Here is a 25,039-nt window from a genome sequence, read left to right as displayed (position 1 = left end):
ACTTTTAGTGTATTGCTAGATATATGGACCATTATTATTGCTGTGTATTTATGTGTAGAAAATGGAATTTATATAATTAGTATAAACTCTTGTTTTAAATATTCTTTGATGTTACAAATTAAATATACAGACAGTCCCTGGGTTACAGACGAGATATGTTCCTAAGAACGTCTTTAGGTTGGATTTGTATGCAATCAGATCCCTGATGAATATATGTGCATATATGGTAATAATAATAATACTATAATGGTTCATATGTGGCAATAATAATACAGTGTAATAGTGTAATTTTATTTATTTATTCATATGGAGTTTCCTCCCTTTTCTCCCCCGTCCTTATTGGGGCGAGTTGAGCCCCCTCATGGGAAGTTAAGTATTTATGGCTGTAGATCCATGTGTTCACGGGGCCAGTTTGCCTGCTTGCGAGATGAAAAACCCAGATAAACTGGGGGAAAAAACCCTGCTGTCCATGCCCAAGACCAGCTAACTTGGCTATGGCTGAGGAAGATTCTTAAGCTCCTCACGTCGGTGATGGGAATCGAACCCAGGACACTCCTTCCCCAGGCATATGGTTGCGAAGTGCATAGCCACTAGGCTAACAGCGCTGACAATACTGTAATAATAATAATACCCCTCTACTGTAATAATAAGTTACAGAAACCATTGCGCTCTTTCTTTTAATTTAAACAAGCAGAACGTAAAAATAAACTCATATAAAAAGTGTAGATAGGAGAAATTTCAAGAAAGAATATTAAAGGTTAACACTCACCTAATGTTGCATTAATGTCTTTCTTACTGGAAGGGGCATTTTTGAGGCAAGAAGGTAGGCTAACATTAATCGGAAGATAATGATGGAGATGGTGCTGGGGGAATCAGGATCAGATTTTGGTGCTAGAGAGGATAGACCTGGTGCTGGAGGAGGGGAGCTTACCATTGAAGTCAGTTTCTTGAAAAAGGTATCTAGGGGTGTTTGCACAGCCTTTTTCTTTTTTCATCATAAATGGCCTTGTAGCTGCTGATGTTCTCACTAACTGCACAGTAAACTTTTGTAAACTGCTTAATATTAGCCTCTTGCTCCTTTCGTCTCATTGAAGCAGGATTTTCATCTTGCTTTAATGAGACAAAACATTTCAGTTAATTCTTTTATAGTAAGCTTTCTTGGCTCTGGATCTACTGATTCTTTGTGTTCTTGTGTTTCTATTAGCTGCTTCACTATCTCCATAAGGTCTTCATTAGTTAATTCTTGTGAATGGAACTCTAGTAAGTCAATGACATAATTTTCATTGATGTCCAATTGCAGTGCATTACCACTATCTACCACTTGTTTACATGCAGTGAAGAACTAGTTCTGGATTAATAATTTAATTATTAATTATCCTTATGGGGATCCCATCCGTAAGTACAGAAAGCCATAAGTTGGGTCGTCCGTAACCTGGGGACCGTCTATATACAAAAAGCAAAAATGTTCGTAAATTGATACCATGGATGATAGATGATACAGTGATTTTTGAATTGATAGTGATTTTTGACTTTGAATTATTTTTTAAATTATTATCATCATTCTTATAAATGCCACAAAATCTGTATCTCATCTTGGAAGTTATCTATGTACTCATGAAGCCAATTTGCTTCTACCACTTATCCATTAGTGCATTTCATTTTTTGCTCACTTGTTGAGTCTGAAAATCATCTCTTTGATTTTTACACTCAATCATGATTTTCTTTCTTGTTCTTTTTTTTTATATTATCCACCATACAAAGCAGTGCAAGTCCATGTTAGAAAATCCTACAAGAATGCAAGGAACCCTTTCCCAGTCTTTTTGCTTGAGGCTGAATTAGTCTCAGATAAAGGTGGCAGTTATTTTCTTCTGGAAATTCTAATTTCCTTATGCAAAACAGGCTGACCAGCCTCAGAGCATGCATTTGACAACTGTAATACACTATTATACACAGTGGACTTAACTGCATCAGCAATAATTCTTTACAGCTTAAATCCATGATAAAATTGCACTCATGTAATTCTCAATATGTTGTATATCTGAATCAACTCTTTCCTTTCATATCTATGACTTATGACAGATTCTTATGACACGAGAATTTTTCCATCCTATTTTGTCTGCTAACTTCTCACATTCAGAAACATATAGAAACCTAAATATAGGATAATGGCCTCTACAGATGGAACATTACTTCCTTTTCTCTTTGATCTGAAAGACAATCTTTTTCAATAGTCAGTGATATGTAACAAGTGAAATATCTTAACTTCAGCCATGTGCTTGTACCATGTTTACTGTTGGATTAATTGATAACCTACCCATTAATATGTAATCACCTCACATCCTATTATTTCACATATTAAAGATGCATTTTTCTGCCACAAACCAGTTGTAAACAGCTACATATCGCACAACACACAAGTGCATGGCCCTAGTTTCTGCCCTTCCCCTGAAATATGGAAGTTTAGTGAAAAATTAAAACTGTAGCAAACTCTTGAAATTCATAGAAATGGACTTAGAAGTTTTTCCACTTGGTTATATTATAAATTAAAGATGCCCAAGAAATTATATTCTTGGTTTAATCCTTTATCCAAGTGTAAGCAAACAAAGTTTGTGCCTGAACTATTTTCAGGATTGGGCAACTTGTATAAAGAAGCTAATGACTTCAAATTAGCTTCTTGTATGAGTTACCCAGTCCTGAAAATAGTTCAGGGCAAACTTTGTTTGCTTACACTTGGATAAAGGATTAAACCAAGAATATAATTTCTTGGCATCTTTAATTTATAATATAACCAAATGGAAAAAATTCCAATAACTTTCTCTAATCCAGAGTATTTTAATAATAAGGTGTGACACCTTTTGGCTACTTGCATATGGAAATATGACTTCTGCATTACTTCAATCTTGGTATCAATTCGGTCTGGCTTTCACTAATGAGACTTCAATAAAGGTGAAACCAGTCTGGGTAGTGACCCTTCTTGTAATGCATAGCATTATACATATCCTTAAGGATATGTGCTTTGTATTGTGGGATACCAAGGCAAGTGATGTGAAGTCATTAGCTTCTTTATATGTGTTGCCCAATCCTGAAAGTAGTTCACATGCAAACTTTGTTTCCTCACACTTGAATACAGAATTAAACCAAGAATATAATTTCTTGGCATCTTTAATTTATAGAAATAGACTGTTCTAGTGGCTAGCTTTTTATAGTGTCTTTTCTTTAGAATGATATCATGTCTTATTGTTTAGAATAGTATTATAGGATCATAATATTAGTAGCATTATTTTGAATAGGATTATTATTATTCCAATACTACTATTCTAATAGTATTTGAATAACACTATGGGGTTGCTTAAAGGTCAAAGCTAGATAACTGGGAGGCAACCTTCACATAAGACTTATGAGAATTGACCAGGACTTGGGCTTATGACCTAATGGCCAAACCTTGCCTTCTCTTGATGCATCCTTGTCTATATAGATATTGAAGAAATGAGGATGATCTGTTAGACTGTAATTGTAGCTAAGCAGAATGTTTATTACTGGTCATTATTAATAACGATCATGTTTCAGCATAATGATGTGCACAAATTCACATGAGGTGATCATGAAGAGTTTACATTATCACCAACTTCCTCTTGAAAAATTTCCTCTAAATTAGTCATCTATCAAGACTCCAATATTTTCAGATCTTATACTTAGGTCTTTGAGTGCACTTCTGACTAAATCAATCCAGCTAGATCAGTGGTTCTCAACCTTTTTCCACTTGTGTACACCTTTTAAACTCATTTCTATAAATTTTATCCCTTGTTTTTAAAATAGCGGTGATTCAAACTTAACATTTATTGTTCCATGACTAACGTTTTGCATTTTGTTTACTTTACTTGTTTTCCCTCCATTACTGATTATTTTTCATGTACCCCTGAGCACATACCCCCAAGGGTATGCATACCACCAGTTGGGAACTGATGACCTAGATGTTGGTCTTCCTCTTGGCTTTTTTTCCTGCCATCATTGCATCAAACTCCTATTTCACTAGCTTTTCTTTGTTGTTCTAAGTAAACATACCAGCTGAGATTATCTCTGATGACACATTCCTGAATGCTAATAGACACTGTTAGCATTTAGGAATTCATTCCTCCCTAATATCTTTATTTTTATTATAATTCTGCTATTGATGCTATCTGTTCAATCTGTTTACTCCCTTAAGTTACTAAGAACTTTTATATTTGTTGTCTCCAGTATTGTGTCAACTGTTTTGTTTCCAGCTTAGCTCTCAGATATATGTTAAAATTGGTTTGAACACACTGTTTGTAAACTGCTTCTTTAGTGTTTTGACTAATTTCTCTTATTCAGCATAAATTTATTCACTTAACTTCTTGCCATAGTAGCCTAGCATATTCTGTTGTCAATTTACATATTTCATGTGATATCTAAAATTGTGCCTAAATGGCTGAAATGTTTGACTGGTTCAATAGGTTTTCCATTTAGGATATAGCTGATGTTTTCAGTGTTTCTGACTGTATTCATAGTCTGTCTTTTTATCACTGATTTTTATACCATTCTGTTACAGCAATTTGGTGGTTTAGTCAAGAAATTGTGCAGACCTATGCAAGAGTGTAATCACTCGCATAAAGTCAAGAGTGAGATTAACATCTCCAGTTTTGATATCAAACCTAATGGAATTTTCCTTCATAATGTGATCACACTTGATGAATAACAATAAAGCTGATAATGTTGTCCCACATTTTTTTTTTTTTTTTTACATCAAACCATCTTTCTGTTTCTGTACTATCTGTAATTCACTTGTTAGAATTGAAGGAAGTACAGAAACAAATATAGACTGTGTATTGCTTAATATAATGTCTTATTTACACCATATAATTGTAACATTTTATACAACTTTTCTCTTGTACCTTATAATCTGTCTTTTTCAGGTCTACTAAACTTCTTCTTTAGCTTGCTGAATTTCTAAGGGTCTTTACTGCATGTACCAACTTTCTTTCATTCCTTTGTCTTGAGCTTTTTCATTCCAGTTCTGAATTCCCATCTCAGCTAAGTCTTTTTGGATATTATCCTCTCAACACATCCACAGTCTATTGTGTAGGTTGCTTTCCATCAGGCATTCATTATGAATGCTTGTTTAGCTATTCTCTCCTCACCCATATTTTCCACATGTCCAAGCCATGTGGAAAAAAGCCATGCTCTAATTTCATCAGTTAAAAGTGGGATCTGTATAGTTCACATAGTTCTTGATTAAGTCTTCTTCTGCATTCATCTGTTGTGTTATCTCTTACAGGTCCATAGACTTTTCTGAAGATTTTATTTTCAAAGATCTTCAACACTCTTTTTGCATTGTGGTCATTATGCTCCAGGTTTCTGCCACATATAGAACAATAGTCCTAATGATTATCTGATAGAATTTTGGAAGATAGTAAATGATGTGGAGAATGATAAGGTTTATTAGCAGCATGAGCATGTATTCTGGCTTTTATCTCTGTATTAATTTTATTATCTCAAGTAATGAATGTTACAAGATATTTGAAGGAGGTAGTGCTTTTAAATGATAACCTAAAATTTTAAAATGCTTTTAAATTTTAGGCTATCAATAGTAAACTGGTCGTTTTCTGCTTGATTGTGATTTCCACTTACATTTTCAATATTCAGTTTTATCCTGGTTGATTTGTAATCCTAGTTATCTGACTATTGGTCTAATGTTTTCAACATTTTCTCCAACCAGGCATATATCATCTGCATATCATGATATTACTGTTCTGTTTGTGTTTTCTTGTATGGTTTCTTGAATAATTTTTCTAATGCTGAATTAAAAAGGATGGGCAAAGGGGCATCTGTTTGCTTCTATCTTGTTTTAATATCAAAAAAAAGGTTCTGATCTGATTCCATTCTTTGGCTGTCAGTGGTGCATATTTTGATTAAATGTATTATTTTATGAGGTTTTCCTAGTTTGTCTCATACTCCCCAAAAGTATTCTCTATAATGCTATCATTTGCTTTTCTGAACACTATAAATAATATATATGGACCTGCAGGTTATATCCCCCCCATTATCTGTCTAAGTGTAAAAATTTGGTCAACTGTCAATCTATTTCTTTGAAATCCTGCTTGATATTCACCTATATTTTTTTTCAGCATAAGGTAAGATTCTTTTTAGTATAATATTAGATAAAATTTTGTAGCCTTCTGACAGCAGCAATATCCCACTGTAATTTTCACATTAATTTTTTTTGTTTCCCTTTTTTTTTTATATATATATATTGGAATGATTAGCGATTCTTTCCATTCTGTGGGTATCTGTTCTTTTTTCCCATATTACATTTACAAGTGTATGTATATGAGTGGTTAATTAATTTCCCATATTTAATGAGTTCAGCTACTCATCAGTACCTGATGCCTTGTTGTCTTTGAGCTGCTTTATACTTTCCTCTACTTCAACTAGTGAAGGTTTAAATATTTCTGAATGACAAGTATGATAAGTATTCTGTTTAAAAGACTCAGCAGGTTCATCCAATTTAGAGGTTTGTTCAAGTACTCTCTCTCTCTCTCCACCTGTTTGCTATTTCATCTCCAGTGGCTAGTACCTTGTCCATTGCTATTGTTGTTTTCATATATGGGCCTGTTTTTTTTTTTTGGTTTTTAATTTCATGGAAGAAATTTTCTAGGATTATTTACTGTAAAGTGTTTCTGGATTTTTTCAATCTGTTCATGTAAAAATTTTCTTTTCTGTTGTATTATTATTTCATAGAGTTCCTTGCTGCTCTCTTTGTATCTCTCTCTATATATTTATTCTCTTACTTCACTGGAATCTATCCCACAAACTGGAAATTGGCCTATATTCAGCCCATTCCCAAGAAGGGTGACAAGTCACTTCCATCCAACTATCACCCTGGCCAACTACTGCCCCATCTTGCTTATCTCAGTCCTGTCAAAAGTAATGGAAAAAAATCATCAATTCCCAACTATACACTACCTTGAAGATGCCCACCTAATAAACGACCGCCAGTATGGATTCCATTGCTGCCGATCAACAGGAGATCTGCTCACATATGTCACCCATCTCTAGACAAATGCCATGGAGAAGTTTGGCGAATCTCAAGTGGTTGCACTTGATATCTCCAAAGCCTTTGATTGGGTCTGGCACAAAGGCTTACTAAGCAAACTACCATCATTCGGTCTGACCCAGTTCTTCTGTAGTTGGATTGCCAGCTTTCTGTCTGGATGCACACTGTCTGTGATGGTGGATTAATTGAATGGTGGAATCTCACCATTCATTTAATGCTGAGGTTCCACAAGGTTCTGTCCTCTCACCAACCCTCTTCCTGCTATATATCAACGACCTACTTCAATTGACCCTCCGACCCAATAGACAGGTTTGCAGACCACAGCACACTACACTCCTTGCTTTCATTTGATAAACCTTACCCTACACAACTCACCTCAACCAATAGAACATCAACCATCACCCTCAATTCCATCTTCAAGCCATCCTGCAGTGGGGTTTGGATAACTTCATCAATTTCAATGCTAATAAAACCCAGTTCTGTCCTGTTTCCCATAAAAAGAGAACCATCTTTTCCCAGTATCCTTTTTGACGATACCAAATTTCCAGACAGTTTGAGATCGCTCTTCTTGGAATTACCCTCACATCAAACCTCTCTTGGCATAAACACATCACAACCATTGCATCCCCAGCTTCTAAAAAACTAGGATTTCTCTTTTGCTCAAGACGTTACTTCACCCCTGAACAGCTGTTAACATTATACAAATCACAAATCTGCCCAGCTATTGAATACTGCTCTCAGTATTCAATAGCTGGGCAGAGGCCCCACTCCACCCCCATAAAAGTTCTCTCAAAATGCTTGACTCAATACAGAGGAAAGCCATTACACTTATTAATGACCCATCTCTTACCCCCCCCCCCCACTTCTGCACAGCCATTTGGTTTCTGGAATATATATATATTCTACAAATATTTCCATGGGAAATGCTCATCTGAAATAGCATCAATAATTCCTCCACTCAGTTCTAAGCTCGTTGGGAACACGTGCAGCTGCTGCTCAACATCCTTTCACAGTACACCTAGAAACAAACAGAAGAAGTTTCTTTTCCTCATTCTTCATCCCTGCAACTGCTGCACTGTGGAACAGTCTCCCCCTGCTGTGTTTCCCAAGGAATACAATTTACAGTAATTTAAATCAAATATAAACAAGTTCCTCCTTTCCCCACCCACTACCCATACATGGTAGTACTATAGGTTATTCAACCAACCAACATAAAAAAAAAAAATCTCTGAACACCATGCATATCATTTGGGCAATTAAGCCAAATATTTCTATCTTTTTTCCTTTTCTTTACTGCCAGGTCACATTCTTCATTAAACAATTTTTTATGCTGTATGTATTTTACTTTATTCCAATTGAATTTTCTGCTGCTATATTTATGATATCCTTGATATGATTCCAGATGTTTATAGTATTTTCATTCTATTTCAGCTACATACATTTCAATTTCTGTTTTATTTCATACTCATACTTTCTTGTCTCTTTAGTTTTAATTAGTTTGTTAATATTGTGTTTTAGTTGATTTGCATGTGATGAAAAATGTTTACTTTGTATTTTAACTTTTGGAAAATATTTTAATCCACCAATTAGAAAATGGTCACTGCCACATTCCACTCATCTGAAGCTTCAGATATTCTCAATGCAATTCCTATGTCTTTTACTGGTTATGATACGGTTTGTTTGATTGAATGCGTATCCATCAGGAGATTTCTGTGTTTGTTTGTGTATATTCTTCCTTATAAACATAGTGCTGCTTATTATTAAATTTCTAGATATTGGTTTCAAATAATTTTTTTATATATTTCTTCTTTTCTAAGTTTTGCACTGAAATCTCCTAATAAAATGATTATATCCTGTTCTGGAATTTTTTTAAAATTAGTTACAGTTTTTCATAGAATTCATCTTTTATTTCCTCCTTTGCAGTTTCTGTACGTACATGTACATTTATTTTGAACCACTTTGCTTGTACTCTTGGTTTGCTTATTCTTTAAATTTCATTAAAAGCTTCAAATTTGACCAGCAATGACCACAATTTTTTCCTAATGATGAAACCTGTTCCAAATTCATGTTTGTCAGAGTTGTTTCCACCATAAAGTAGCAGAAGGTTCTCTTTCTTAAAGTTACATTCTCCTGTCCACTTGTGTCTCTTGTATTGTTACTATATCCATTTTATATTTATTTAATTCACATAATTTCTTGAAATGCATCAACTCTGTACAAGCTTCTCACATATCAAGAATGTATTTGAAAACCATTATTTCAAGGTGTGGGTTAATATCCATCTAAGTCCGTCTGGTGAAGATTACTTAGTACATGTTCCATGACTACCAGATTTTTTATGAGATGAGGTTCTTGGCCCCATGCTCAACCCCCAACCTGGAGGACCAGGGTGACTTTCTTCGTCTGACTCCTCACTTTTGATTTTTTCTGGCTTGGGGCTCTGCTGGTAACCATGCTACCACCAGTATAGTTCACTAGATCATGGGAGTGTGCAAGTCCCAACCATGGAAAGGTGGAAACACCAACAGGAGGGACTAAACTTAAATACAAATCTCTATTATATTCCATTTATTTCTCAACTGTTTGTCTTGTTGACTATGTTATTGTCGATACTACTGGTTCAAGAAACAAGACTATACAGGATATTTGAAATAGTAATCATCATTTAGTTTTTAGGAGGATAAAAATAAATTTCATATTGAAAAGATAAACATGTGTAAAAGTTTAAAAAAAATTCAAGAAAAATGAGAAAGGTTTGAAGCAAAATAAAATCAATGAAGGAGGCATGAATAGAAAAATCCAAATTCCATGGCCAACTCAGAAGTTAATGAGGCAATCATGAAAAAGAAAAAAGCATATTGAATTTTTCTAGCAAGTTAGTATCTGAGATAATACAGATGCTAACTTACAGAGTTAAAGGTAAGAAACAGTGTGTAAAAGTAGCTAACCTAAAGTCATGGGAAAACTTTGGTTAGAATATACAATATAAATATTACAAAGATGGGAAAATGTTCTGTCAGTTATTGAAAAGATGAGAATTGGAGAAGAGTGATGTAAAAGCAGGATGATAAAGAGGACATAAAAACTGAATAATTAGTCTGTGTGAATGGAGTCTTTTTTTGTTATTTTATTTTTTGCTATATTTTTTTATTTCTTTTTTATATAATATGAAAACTATACCCTGGAGATCAAACATGGAACTTTATCATGGTGTTGTAAGGCCTCCAGTAAGCTTTTAAGTGAGATGAATTTTCAGTTGATGAAATTTTTCTCCTGCCTAAAACCATTTACAAAATATCCATGCTCATAGTCAGATTCAAACCCATGATCTGTTGGTGGAGAGAAGAGATGCTATCTACTCTGTCAGTTCAGCCAGCATAGTTTGCTTTGAAATTACTTTGAAATATAGTTTAATGAAACAAGAAGACAGAAATGTGATAGTAAATTTCAAGAGGAACACAATCTGAAGTACATATCAATACTTGTGGTAAAAAAAAAAAAAAAAAATCCAAGTTCAGAAATTTGGAAAAGGCAGCTCTTGAGAAGATATTTGCTCAGATACAGAAGTAAAAACGTTTTTATAGTGACTGCACCCCATAATTCAGAAGGTCAGATTCCAGATGATTGGAGTAGAGCTAGAAAAAGGGAGATAAAATTGAATGTGAGAATGAGAGAGAAGATTTTCCCTACCGAGTGTTACAGATAAGATTTATGCAGGCATTCTGGAGAAGAGACTAACAAAAACTATGAAAGAAAAACACAGAGAAAACCAGCTAGATTTAGGGCAAAGAGGGATGGTTAGGATACAATTTTTGCTTTACATCAAATAGAGAAATCATGGAAACATAACAAGGATCTGTATGTAATTTTGCAGATCTGGAAAAGCATATAACAAGATGCTAAGAAAAAAGCTGGTGAAGGTGAAAACACTTATTTAGTGTAAACAGGATGTTTCCCATAGTAATGCATTTAGGTTATAAATCAGTGGTTAGAAATAAATAAATTACAGAAAAAAATTGTTTGATGTAAAATCAGATGTAAAACAAGGGTGTGTACACTGTCATCACTCTTATTCATCATTTATATAGATATCACATTATGAAGGAAAGTAACATTAAACTTGATATCTAAATTGAAGACATTAATCTGAGCTCTTTACTTTATGCAATGATGTTATACTTTTAAATAAATTCAGTACAGGATATGGGATTCCTAAGCTATACTAAATAGATGCTGTAAGAAATTTGACATGACAATAAGCATAGCATTAAAAAAGACAATGACACCTAAAGCAAATGGAATTTGGTTTGAAAGTGATAGTGGTGGGAGAGTGTGCCAAAAATGCTAGGAAAGTGAGGATCAGAAGTGCAGATTAGGTTGAGAGATTGAAGTGGTGGGTGGAACAGAGAATATGTACGAAAATGTGTACAATGGTGTATCGGAAGACAGGATTGAAAAAGAGAGAGTAAAAGTGATGACCAAAAGAATAGTAGTATCAAGACTGTAAAGAGTGACAAGTTGGCCATAATGAAGGAGATAATGCATTTACACACAGTGATACACAGGATGAAATGTGAGCTGAAGTGCATGCAGAAATGTCTGGAGAGTGGTTCAGCCGAGAGCAGAAAGTAAGAAGTGCAAGAAATGATTAAGGGTCTTGTGCAGCATTTCTATTATAAGATGTGTGATTGGTGAAAGAGTGACAAAATCATGCTTCCCGGGTGCAAAAATTAATGATGTTAGCGACTCTATTAAATTACAAAAGTGTAAGATGAAAGAGTTGATTGTTTTGGCTGGAACAAATGATTTTAAAGGAGAAAAGTATGGTTTGAGGGAGGACATGAAGGGTGCAAAAGAAAAGAGTGAGAGAGTTAAGATAGTGAGTCTGTTGCCTCAATATGACAGAGCTGAGTTGAGAGGTATGACAAGCTTAGGAGATTATTTGGATTGGTGCTATGGCATGTGAAACTGCAAGTGCTGGGTGCTGACTGTGCATGGAAAGTGGTAAAGGAGTGTTTGAGAGAAGTAATAGCAAACTGCATACCTAGAGTCAGGAGAATACATCTGGTGGGAGTTAAATTGATGAATACCATCATTAAGTTGGTGCTACAAAAAATAAAAATTTATGGGGGGAATTCAAGGAGAAAGGTGACCAACAGGCTCATGAGTAGCACGAAGTACAGGCCAGTAGAGTAACCAGTGTACAAAGGCAGAAGCATAGTATGAAAAGAAGTAGCAGCACAGGCCAACGATAATCAGAAAGAATTATTTTGGTATATTGTAAGTAAAAGGAAGAATGTTTATGGCAGAATGATTTTAATAAATTCCAATGGTAGATAAGTAATTGAATTAGACAAAAAAGTAGAATTACTAAGTGAACACTTTGCAAGAGTATATCATCCAGGTGGTTGCAGTAATGAGAGCAACAGAGAGAGAAAGAAAGGGTTATATGGAAATGAGGTGCATAGCATATTACAGAATCTTGATGTGAATACAGCTATGGAATTAGATGGTATACCAGCTTGATTTTTATGAGAAGGTGATAGGGAATTTGCAGTGCCTTTGTCCTTTTTCTCTCTGTTTTTTTAGGACTGTAGTCCTAAAAAACAGAGAGTAAAAGGCTGGTACTAGTTATGTTTTAAGATGACTGTCTCCCAGATCTTAGGCAAATTTATACAGCCATATTTGTTGAGATTTGGAGTATGTTGCAAGGCTTCTAAGAACAATCTCTCTGACTTGTAAGAGCTTCTGTGTAGTATTTTTGTTTTCTTCCAGTTGATCCTGTGTACAGGGGTATCCAAAGCATGGTCTGCTAGGCCCAACTTGCCATAGTGATAGTGCCGGGACTTTAGTCTTTGTGTGTAGTAACTGCAATTATTGTTTGTTTGTTTTTTTTAGATAGAGGGTGCCTAATTAGGACTTTAGTCTTTGTGTTGCTGCTACAATTTTGTTAAATTAGTCTGTTGATTACACCATGTTGTTGCAGTCTCGCGTATTGTGACAAACTGTGTTTTTGTGCTCTGAAGATGCTGGTTATAACACCAGCAAAATATCAGCAATAAGCCGATAAATAATTATTTACTTATAATTCTGTGTTCTGATATATACCATCAAAAATAAAACAACATGTACGACAAACACATAAGCCTTTCTACGCGTTTAAGAACACTTCTTATTTTTGACAATATTCATATCTTTGGAAATGATATTTCTTGTTTTTGAATGAATCTACCCTCCAGTCATTCTTGGTATAAACATATTAAATTATAGTATCTTCAGTATCCACTAAATTAGATTTTTCACTTTTGCTCCAGTTGTTACATTATCTCTAAACCCTCTCTACACTGTACAAATGAAAAATTCATCCATTCATCACAAAAATACTGTTCTCACATTTTGGGTGGTGCCTGCAGGAGTTTTCTGAAAACGAAAATCCTTTGCTCAGAAGAGAGTTATTATATTGATTAATGACATTACTCACCAACTACACATTTACGCAGACATACTTGTTTTATAAGGGTTGCTGCTGTTTTTATTTTCTACAGCTATTTCTGTGATCACTGTTCATCAGAATTTTCTTCAGGAATTCAGCCCACTCTCAATTGTATTCAGTGGCAGTTATATGTTCAAAGACATATAACTGCTATTGAACACTTCTTCGCTGTTCTAAGTGCAAACTCATAAAAAAAAATTTTGTTTTCTTCTCCTTTATTCATTTTCTCTGTCTATGCTTTGGGACCCCCCCCCCATACTCAAGTTTCAAGTTCATCACTAACAAGTATTATATTTCATATAAACTATCTCTGAAAGTTTATATACTCTGGAAATTGGGTAATGAGAAGTAGATTTTTTTGCATGCTGAGTAGATCTGTGGAATGAGTTACCTGTATGTGTTCATGTGTGAGTGTGGAATATTTTAACATTGAACAAGTTTACTGTGGGTAACGATAGTTATTGTATGGAATGGAAGATAATTTTGTGACCAATATGTTAATGACTCTGTGGAAGTCTGAAAAATACTAATGTTAAATATTAGTATTGTAATGTTTTTTTTTTTTCTTTAACATAATGTTTTTTGATCAAAATTGTGCTAAAAAACATATATTAGCTTATAAGTTGGTTGACATTTTAAGCACAATTTTGATATACTGTGAAGAAATATACATCCAGTGCTGTTCATGTACATCTTAAAAAAAAAAAAAAAAAAAGAATTTTTCTAAAAATTTTATTTTATTCTTATGATTGTAATTTCTTTCCACACAGATATCGAAGAACTGATATTTATGCTGACTGATAACATGGTAAGTTGAATTTTTAACCTTTCCATATGGTGGAATTTTTGATACTGTAGGATTTATAATTAAATAATTTGCTATAACTAGGCAACATTTTGTCATGTGATTTTATATTAGAAGTGAACTTTGAATAAAACATTCATTATCATTAGCACTTTTTAGAATGTATCCTCCACAGATTTAATGACACTATGGTAGGTATTTATGTATACTTAAACATTACGAGTTTATATCAACAGTTTATGGTTTCATATATGACCAATTATTATTATTGTCATATGAAGGTCCTAACTGCATAATCATCAAATGAATTAAATTGTGAAATCAACCAGATACTCTAAAAGAAATCAAAAGGAAAATACTGTTAGAAGAATCAAAGATGATAAAGGTAACCTGAAAACTGAATATAAAGATATCCCAGATGTCTGGAGTAATTACTTTGAAAGATTGTTAAATGAAACAAGCAGGAAGAGAGCATTAGTGGAAAATTTTCAAGAGCAATACAAACAAAAAGTACCTATCAGTATTTATGGTAGAGAAAGCCATCAAAAACTGAAATATGGAAAAAAGCATAATTGACCAGAAATGCTCAAATATGGAGGTATACAAGTTTTGCACTGCATAAATCAAAAAGTGTAGTCAGAAGGTCGAATTCCAAATGATTGGAGTAGAGCTTTCATAGTTCTCATCTGTAAAAAGGGGAATAAAGCTGAATGTGATAATTACAGAGGAATTTCTCTACTAAGTGTTCCAAGTAACATTTATGCAAGCACACTAGAAAAGAAGTTCAGCAAAATTGTGAAAGAGAAATTGGGAGAAGAACAAGTTAGATTCAGGCCAGATAGAGGATGTCAGGATCAGATTTTCACATTATGACAAATAGTTGAGAAATCATAAGAATGTGACGAGGGCTGAACTTAAGTTTTGTTGATCTGGAAAAGGCATATGGACAAAATGCCCAGGGGAAAGCTTTTCAAAACACTACAGTTCATCATCATCGTCAAATTTCTGCCATGTACCCTCAAGGGGTGTACAGGATATGATAGTACTACATGAAAAAAATTACATCATTACTAACTTCCTATCTACAATTTTCCTCCAAATCAGTCTGTTACTTGTCAAGACTCCAACATTATCAGATCTTATATTTCTATCGTCTAAGGCACTTTGTACCATATCAATCCAACTATATCTTGGTCTTCCTCTGGGTCGTTTTGCTGCCAACCTGGCAGAGAACACCTGTTTTGCTAATCTTTCTTCGCCCATTCTGTTTAAGTGACCATACCACCTGAGATTAGCTCTGCTGATGCATTCCTGGATGCTGACAATGTCAAGTTCTTTCCTAATATCCTTGTTTTTAATATGATATTGCCATTGATGTCATCTAAATTCATGCCTCTAATCTTTTTCATATTTGCAATCTCTAGTCTTTGGTGAAGTGTTTTACTTCTGACCCAGTTCTCAGATCCATAAGTTAAAACTGGTTTGAACACTGTCTTGTATACAGCTAATTTAGTGTTGCGACTAATTTCTCTCTTATTCCATATGAATTTATTCAATTGACTTCCTACCATACCAGCTTTGTTGATTCTGTTGTCTATTTCTATATTTAATTTACCATCTTCACTAAAAATCATGCCTAAGTAGCTGAAATGTTTTACTTGTTCCACAGGTTCTCCATTCATAACACAGTTGACATTTTCAATGATTCTGCCTATTTTCATCATCATCATTTTCATCTTTGTCTTTTTATTGCTGACTTTCATACCATATCTATTACAACAGTTATTCAATTTAGTCAGGGAATTTTACAGACTTGTGGCAGATTTATTGATAAGTATAACATCGTCCGCATAAAGCAAAGAGCTGACATTAACACTATAATTTTGATATCATGTTTAATACCACTTTCCTTCATAATGTGATCCATATAGATAATGAATAACAGAGGGGATAATGTACATCCTTGTCTCTCACACCAGATTTAACATTAAACCATCTTCCTGTACTTCTTCAATTCTAACTGCTGACTTACAACTCAAATAAAGATTAAGTATTGCTTGATATAATGTCCCATTGACACCATATAACTGTAGCGTATTGAATAGCTTCTCTCTTGGCACCTTGTCATATGCCTTTTCCAAATCGACAAAACTTAAATACAGATCTCTGTTATATTCCAATGCTTTCTCGACTATTTGTCGTAAAGTGAAGATCTGATACTGACAGCCTCTATTTGGCTGGAATCCAGCTTGTTCTTCACCCAGCTTTTCTTCCACAATTCTTCTCAACCATTTCTCAAGTATACTTGCATAGATCTTGCCAGGAATACTCAGTAGGGAAATACCTCTGTAATTCTTACATTCAGTTTTTTTTCCCTTTTTATATATGGGTACTATGAGAGCTCTACTCTAATCATCGGTAATTCGTCCCTCTGTCCAGACTTCCTGAACTATGCAGTGCAGCTACCGTATGACTTTTATGCCACCATACTTCAGCATTTCTGCTCGAATATCATCTACTCCTGCTGCCTTTCCACATTTCAAGCCTTTGATGGCTTTTTCTACTTCAAGTATGGATATGTATTCCTGACTGCATGCCTGGTCAGTGTTTTTTATCACTGTGCTGTCATCACTGCTTGTTTCATTTAGCAGTTTTTCAAAGTAATTACTCCATACTTCAAGGATATCTTTTTCTACCATTTTCATGTCACCTTGATCATCTCTAACTCCTTTTACAGCACTCTTTCCTCCATTCCTAAGCTTCTTCAACAACCTCTAGAATATTTTGCCACATTCTTGATATTTATTTTCTATGTTCTTGCCAAAGTCCTCCCATGATTTTGGTTTAGCTTTACACAGTGTTTCACTTTCTTACATTTGTCTCTGCATTCTCTAAGAGCACAAGCTGACTTATTTGCCAACAACTTTTGATATACTTTCTTCTTTTCCTTCATTGCCTCTTTATCTTCCTGTGTCCACCATGGAGTTCTAATTTTTCTATCCTTGCAGACAACTTCACCACATGCCTCTCTAGCTGAATCAATCAGTGCTTTCTTCAGAGCTTGCCACTGAATCTCCAAGGTTTAATTCCTGTTCTCAATCAAACTCTTTCATTTTTTCTTCAATAATCTTTGTGTATTTTAGTCTCCAGTTCACATCTGAGAGCTGCTCAACTTTTATTCGCCTTTAAAACTTTCTTACATTTCATTTTTTTCAATATGAAATTCAATTTTATCCTGCTCAAGACTAAATAGTGACCACTTCCAATTTCAAATCCTCTGTACACTCTGGTGTTCTGCACCAGGGAGAAAACATCACTATTAACAATAACATAGTCAATGAGACTTTTCTTATTCCTTGCCTGTTCTCTCCATGTGAATTTGTGCACATTTTTATGTTGGAACATGGTGTTAGTAATAACCAGTCCATGTCCTGAGCAGAAATCCAACAGGTATTTGCCATTATTATTAGCTTTGCTCTTTTCTCCAAATTTTCCCAAAATATTTTTGTAGGTCTCACAATCATTTCCTACTCTGCTATTTAGATCCCCAACAAGGACCAACTTTTCCTTTTTCGTTGTATCAGTAGCTTTCTCTAGAACCTCAAAAAATTCCTCCACTTCTACCTTAGTAGAGCCTTCTGTGGGACCATAGGCACAAATAAGTCTCATTGTCCAGTTCCCCATTCTCATATTTGCCCACATGACTCCACTTGAGACTGACTGTCATTCAAGAAGATTAGCCTCATATTTTGTGTTGAATACTATGGCCACTCCTTCTTTTTCATGATTGCCATTGCCTGAATATAATATTTTGTATTTATTGCTCAGAAAGATCTCGCCAGTTTTTGTCTTTTTTGTTTCAATCACCCCTATTACGTCGATCTGGTACTTATCTATTTCCTCAGCTAGCTCCATTTCTTTGCCATTCAGGCTTCTTATGTTGATAGTACCGATCTCTAACTCTGGTGATGTTGAGTTGGGGTGTGTTTTCAGATTTTTATAGCAAATCTGAAATTATATAACACTATAGTTATATGGAGTAAATTAAACCTTATATAGAGGGTGATGCTTAGTCTATATTTAAGTTGTAAGTCAGCAGCTAGAATTGAAGAAAATACAGTGGTTTGATGTAAAATCAGGTGTACAAGGATGCACATTATCTTCATTCTTATTCATCAACTATATGGATCATATTATGAAAGAAAGTGGCATTAAACCTGATTTTAGAATTGGAGACATCAAACTTAGCTCTTTGCTTTATGCAGATGATGTTGCACTCCTAAACACATTGTAGATAGCAATTTCTTCATGAGTTCAGGGCATGAGTATATAGGAGATATGTTCCAGTCAATAAACTGGATTGAAAAACATTTTATATGTTTCACGGAAGAAAGTTGTGCCTTCTTCTAAATAGCATTTCTCATGTTTTCACAATCTATGATAATGTATTATAGTATGTTGGAGACCAGAAGTGAACTGTATTCTTGAAACATAGGAATAGAATATGTTCATACATATGAAAGGATTATTTAGAAAAATTACCAAGTCCACAAAGTTTATTCTAAATGTTTCTTCCCATGGATATTTTTCTGAGGTAGGGTAAATTTTCTAATCAAATTGTTACATTTAAGAATGCTGATGTATATATTTCTTGGGAAAAAAGCTAACTTTCAATCAAAGTGAAAAGGCTGTAAACAGAGAATTACTACATTTAAATTTATCTCAATTGCTTTCCAATTTTTCATGCATGATTACTTATTTTGAAAGTCAGCTAATTTATGAAAACAATATGTATTGTGTCCAAATAGAAAGTCATCAGATACTCCACAGTTCATAACAAGTGAGATTTTGCAGCTTATGGGCAATGAAGGTATAACTCGGAGTTCTGGAAGCAGGCTAAGGAGTGTTGTTAGAAAGCATGTTGTGGGGGTCCAGATTCATGGCATATGATGAGTGTATGGAATGGGCTACTGTTGCATGTTGTGAGTGTATGTTTGGTGAATTTGTTCAAGGAAAGATGTGATGGTACTTAAGTGTGAGGTCTGAATGGATCCTGTCTCGATGATTTCTTGAACTTCTTTTTAGGCATTTATAATTATAATAATATTTAATTAGAGAACCACTATAGCCCAGTCAGTATTTACAGTGTATTTGGTTGTAAAGACCTGATTGTCTACAATACAAAGAACCTTTGTAAAGGTTTTTTTGGTTGATGGTGAATTAGCCATCCTCATATTGAGGTGATAGGGATTTTTCCACCCAGAAACTTTTTTTTCCCATACTTCAGAAAACATATGCAAAAGACAGGAAGTTAATTGAATTAACTTCCCTGACCTTAGCATTAAGTATTCATATTAAGCCATGTTTCTTGGTGATGATAGGCTAGTGAGCCTAATATGTTAAATGATGATTATATTTAATTTGTAATTACCACTAAACATTTTGCTAAATAGCTAAAATAAGTAACAAGTTTTACAAATTCACAACTGAAAATTCAGTTTTATCTTTTTATTGTTGTTTCAATAGAACAACAATAGATTGTCAGAATAATTATCTAAATTTGACTGAAAACTTGAAGCATTTATTTGAGAGGATAGTGTAATTTGCAAAGAGTGAAGAGATAAGCTTATTATCTCCTGTTTAGTGTCAGGTTATCACTTTTCTTAATTACGTAATATATATGGACCACATCATTAAGAAAAGTACAACCTTGCCTCATCCATGATTTAACATCAAATAAGCTCTCATCACTCAGTTTGCTAATTTGCAACTTAATTACCAGCTATATATTGCTCTGTCTGAGGCTTTATTTAAACCTTAAATTAATCTTATTTCAAGTCTAACTTATATAGTACTTTTCTTTGTTTCTCTAACCATAGTTGGAGACAACTGAAATGTCTAGTTGCCATTTTGAAATACATTTAAGAGCAAAATGGCAATTAATATTTTTTTAATACCTGTGAAGTAATCATGCTGAGAAATAATACAGACAAATGCACTTTATTTTTAACAGGGAAAAATGTGTCGTCCCTCCAGAGTCCAAAAAATGTTTGCATCACGTGCATGTCGCAAGTCAGTAATGGTGGGGGATGCTCTTTCCTATACTGAAATGAAGAAGGTACTACCATTATTAAGTATATTTTGAATAATTGTGTTTGATACTGTAAAAAAAAAATATATTTTTTTAAATTTCATTCATATATTATCATATATCTGTGCACACCTAGCCTGTAAGTCCTATTGGCTTCTCTTTTACACTAGATAGCTTCAAATGTACTACCTCCATGAGTCCTGCATTCCTCCTGTTGAATCTATTTCCATTGTCTGCATTTTCCTACTGTCATCAGTTATATCCTTCCCCCCCCCCCCCCACTCTTCTAAATATACAGGCCCCTTTATCAGTACTCACTAGCAAACATTTTTTGGCAAAACCAGCCAATGTCAGAAATTCCTCATGTTACTTCTGGCATTCATTTACATGAATTGCAATATTCCTATGCATCCACACTATCTTCCTTCATATTCCTTTGACCCAAGGATTCCTGAACAGACTCTTGGCTTCACCTCCTCCAGCAGCTGTAATGACTTCTGATTTTGCACTTCCAATCTCTTTGTCCACAAACCTTTCAAATGCAATGCAGCAATCATATACAACTACTTTCATCCATCAAATTCACTCCATACAACTTCAGACTACATGCAATTCCTCATGCACAACGTATGCACTGAATCGCTTGCAGTTGTGGCTGTCCCTTCTCAGGGTTCCCCTCTCATACCATAGCAGAAAATATGGTTTTTACATTTCAATCTTCTTTTTCACTTCTTCCGGCAACTTCTATTTGTTCTCTCATTCCATACTTACTGTCTTTCAAATCATTCATACCAAAACAATCAACACATTTTCTCTCTCTCTCTCTCTCTCTACATTATAACATCCTCACTAACTTTCTTAATCTTTACACCTGGAAAACATGATTTTATCATACCATCATGAAGCACACCTGTTATCATAAAATCACCATATGATACTCTCTTCTTATTCTCCCTTTTCTAATCTCTCATACCCTTCTCATTTACTTCTTTTATTCTTTTCTCTTCTCTGCCACATTTCAGTTGCAGTTTCCATAATATTTCATATTCAGTAATTTTGATCATTTAACCTTAATCACACCGATTTCTTTCTTTTCTTTTTCTGTGATTTGTTTTAATGTAAATATGTATCATCCTTGTAACTTCCACCTTTATCAAAGCCAATCTGTTCCTCCCTCTAATAACAAACTGTCAGCAAAAGTTTCAAGTCTTTTATTTGAAATTTTATTATACAATTAATTTAATTCTATATAAATACTTTAATTCCTGTAATTGTCACAGAAATTTCTGTCTTCCTTCTTAAAACTAATATTATTTGATACTTTTTTAGGTATACTGCAGTCATCCAACATGTTTATTAGATTCAGGAATTTTATTTTAAAAGGAATATCACTGTATTTAATTAGTTCTGAGGTAAATTAAATTAAGGGGATAAAAATCCCTTATTATTTTACAGCCAGTATGCGAAACTCTGAGATCAAAAACTATGATCTGAGTTTCATGCCAAAGAACTATCAGCGAATCCAAGCATAAGTGAACACCTGGTAGTACAACACCAAGGCAATTAAGAAATATACAAAACAAAATTCTTGCCTTGGTGTTGTACTATCAGGTGTTCACTTACGCTTAGATTCGCCGATAGTTCTTCGGCATGAAACTCAGATCGTAGTTTTCGATCTCAGAGTTTCGCATACTGGCTGTAAAATAATAAGGGATTTTTATCCCCTTAATTTAATTAACTTCGCCAGAAAAAATAGCCATTTGGCTTTTTATCTTAGCTCTGAGGTAATTATATCTCTTCCTGCACTTTTTGTTGTAGGCAATGCTTCTTCCTGATTCTGCCATTTCCAATAAATCTTACCCTGTAATATTTACATTTTCAGTTTTTAGTTATTTTTACTTAGCATTGGTTCTTACCAAAGTTACTTGTAATGTTGTATCCATTCTTCTTTTAAATGTTAGGGCCAATGGCTTGTCACATCTGAGTAACGTGACTTCTTTGTAACCAATTAAAGCTGATACTGATGGCAGCTAATCCTCTCTGTGAATTGCATATTTTGTGGTCTGAAAAATTCATTTTTCCAGGAGAAAAAACTCTTTCAACTCCTAATTCTTAATTCTTTTGAAATTCTTAAAATTTTCACTTACATTTTCAAGTATATTCAAACATTTAATTTATAAACTGTGGTTTTGTATATGTCTTAATAATTATTCAAATAAAATACACATTGCATTAATAATTTATAAATATTTATGTGCTGTAAAATATTGTAAATAATCTTTTTGGCCAAGAATTAATGAAAATGTAAATATTTATTCAGAGCATTACATTGTTGACATTGCTGTAGAGCAGTTATGAAACAAACTAATTTCTTCAGTGTATGGAGGATTTTCATTTACATAGTGCTGAAAGGAAGATATTTACCTGTGGACAAAAAAAGGCACATGTTGATAAATATTAGCAGGCATAGAGTGAAGAGCCCAGATGTAACTGACAATCTGTTCGACATCATGCAGTATTTTTGATTAGCAACAGAGAACGCACAACTAATATCGATCCAGAATTTCCATAGATTTAAGAAATAAAACAGAAGTTTTTATTAAGCAGTGCATGGACATACAGTCTGTTAAGGAGAATTGACATATGTCGATTTTTTTTTAAGTTACTTCTTATAGGAATTTGTTCATTTGATGAAAAAAAAGAGCAGTTGATAGAACAGAAGAAACTAAATACTTCCATTATGTTATGTAAGAACTCATATTCTCCATTTTGAATGGAAACAACATTTCTGTTTGAATAATTATTTCCCCAGTTAAATTATCTTTTTTTTTTTTTTTTGAAAGTGGAATGGATGACTGATCAACTCTGAACTGAGAATTTAGCTAAATATTGATGAATTGCTGTCCTGCTTAATCCACTCAAGAAACTAAAAAAAATAAAATAAAAACCTGAGGCTGCTTGGAGTCCAATTGATGAATTATTATGATGTTATATTTTGGTCTATATGTATGTCATTATGAATTTGTTCATTTTTAGGTGAGCCCACTGCACATTCACCTTTGTTTGTAGAGTTTAAATTGAGAAAGTGTGTGAGTGACTTAATATTTTTAATTCACAGTATAATGACTCGCCTTTAATGTTCATTAAATGAGTTGTGTATATAATTACTCTAAATGTTTGGTTTACTTTTAGATATTTGGATATTATTTTAAATTATACTTGGAGTAATTACTGACGTCAGTAGTAACAGTTAAGATTAAAGTTCTTTCATTTGAGTTAAATACTTGAGTCTGAGATATAGGAGATGAACCTGGTTAGCACTTCAAAATTATTCACCATCATATATATAATAACAAACAGTTTGATGTTCCTGAAGGTCACCATTTTCATATTACTAATGAATGTTACCAAGAATTTTGGTAAACTTGTACTATATTTGCTCATTTAATTTAATGTTTTTAATGATTTTTGATGTTTGTTCCTGCAAGTGTATGTAGTTTATAAATTTTTTTTCTTTTATTCTGTTCTTGTTTTGAGAACTTCTCTGCTGTTAAAAAAAATATCCAGCAATATACATGAAATGCTAGAGGATTATGATCAGTAATATTTATATAACATTAACAAAAAAAGCCATCTTTGTGAGTCAGGGACACAGCAGTTTACAGAGTTTAAAATGTTTAAAGCTCTGATGGTTTGGATATGTATTATGATACATACTCCAACCATTTTCTGTTAATTTCAAAACTAATGATATGAACAAGATTTCATAAATTATTCACAAAAAATCTAGTGAAAAAACAAAAGAGGTTGGGGAAAAACTGTATAACTTATTTACTCTAAGAAAATAGAAATGTGTGTTAAAATTAACTGAATTAGTATTCATCTCAAATTTCCATTTCTTCTGACATAAGCAAAGAATGGACAAATATAAGCAAATTAATAAAAACAAACTGTTTTTATTAATATATATGAGGTGTGTCTAGAAAGTAAGGTCTGATCAAGAATTTAAAAAATAAAAAAATTGAAGAAAAATGTTTCATTATATGCTAAAATACCTACATGTGTGTGTGTGTGTGTGTGTATATATATATATATATATACACTTTATTATTCTACATATTGACTTCCAGGCATTTTTTGGTATTGTGGCACTAGTTTCTTCATACCTGTGTCATAAAAGTCTGCTGCCCATTAGTTCAACCACCGAGTCATGCTGTTCTTTAGTTCCCCATTTTCCTCAAATTGCTGTGATGAGAGCCACTGCTTCATATGCAAGAACAAGAGGTAGTTACTGGGTGCAAGGCTGGGGTTGTAGAATGGGTGGTTGAAAAGTTCCCACCCAAACTTCTGAATTTGCTAAATTGCTCTTCTGAATTTCTTCGGCATTTTATATGCCTTAACATTAATTGTTGTTGCTCACTGAAGAAAATTAATGAGCAAGATCTCTTTTCGATCCCAGAAGAGAGTGGCCTCCTTTTTATGATCAACAGTGCCTGTTTGAATTTTTTTGCTTTCAGAAATGATGAATGACACCACTGCACAAATTGTTGTTTTGACTTAACATTCGTGTACAAAATC

General features: G+C 33.7%; 1 protein-coding gene across 2 annotated transcripts in view; it reads left to right on the top strand.

The window, feature by feature from the left end:
• Positions 1-25,039, top strand: part of Pms2 (mismatch repair endonuclease PMS2) — a 272,119-nt gene that overhangs the window by 234,369 nt on the left and 12,711 nt on the right. For both annotated transcript variants that reach the window (XM_090407693.1, XM_090407694.1), the window contains exons 20-21: positions 14,336-14,373; positions 20,384-20,488. In XM_090407693.1, the coding sequence (XP_090263819.1) occupies positions 14,336-14,373; positions 20,384-20,488 (143 nt within the window). The remainder of the gene's footprint in view (positions 1-14,335; positions 14,374-20,383; positions 20,489-25,039) is intronic.

The sequence above is a fragment of the Typopeltis vanoorti genome, chromosome 17 (genome assembly GCF_054136105.1).
Source record: "Typopeltis vanoorti isolate ZY-2024b chromosome 17, IOZ_Tvanoo_1.0, whole genome shotgun sequence".
Taxonomy (NCBI): domain Eukaryota; kingdom Metazoa; phylum Arthropoda; class Arachnida; order Uropygi; family Thelyphonidae; genus Typopeltis; species Typopeltis vanoorti.
The sequence above is the reverse complement of the archived record's forward strand: the minus strand, read 5'-3'. Positions and strand labels throughout refer to the sequence as shown.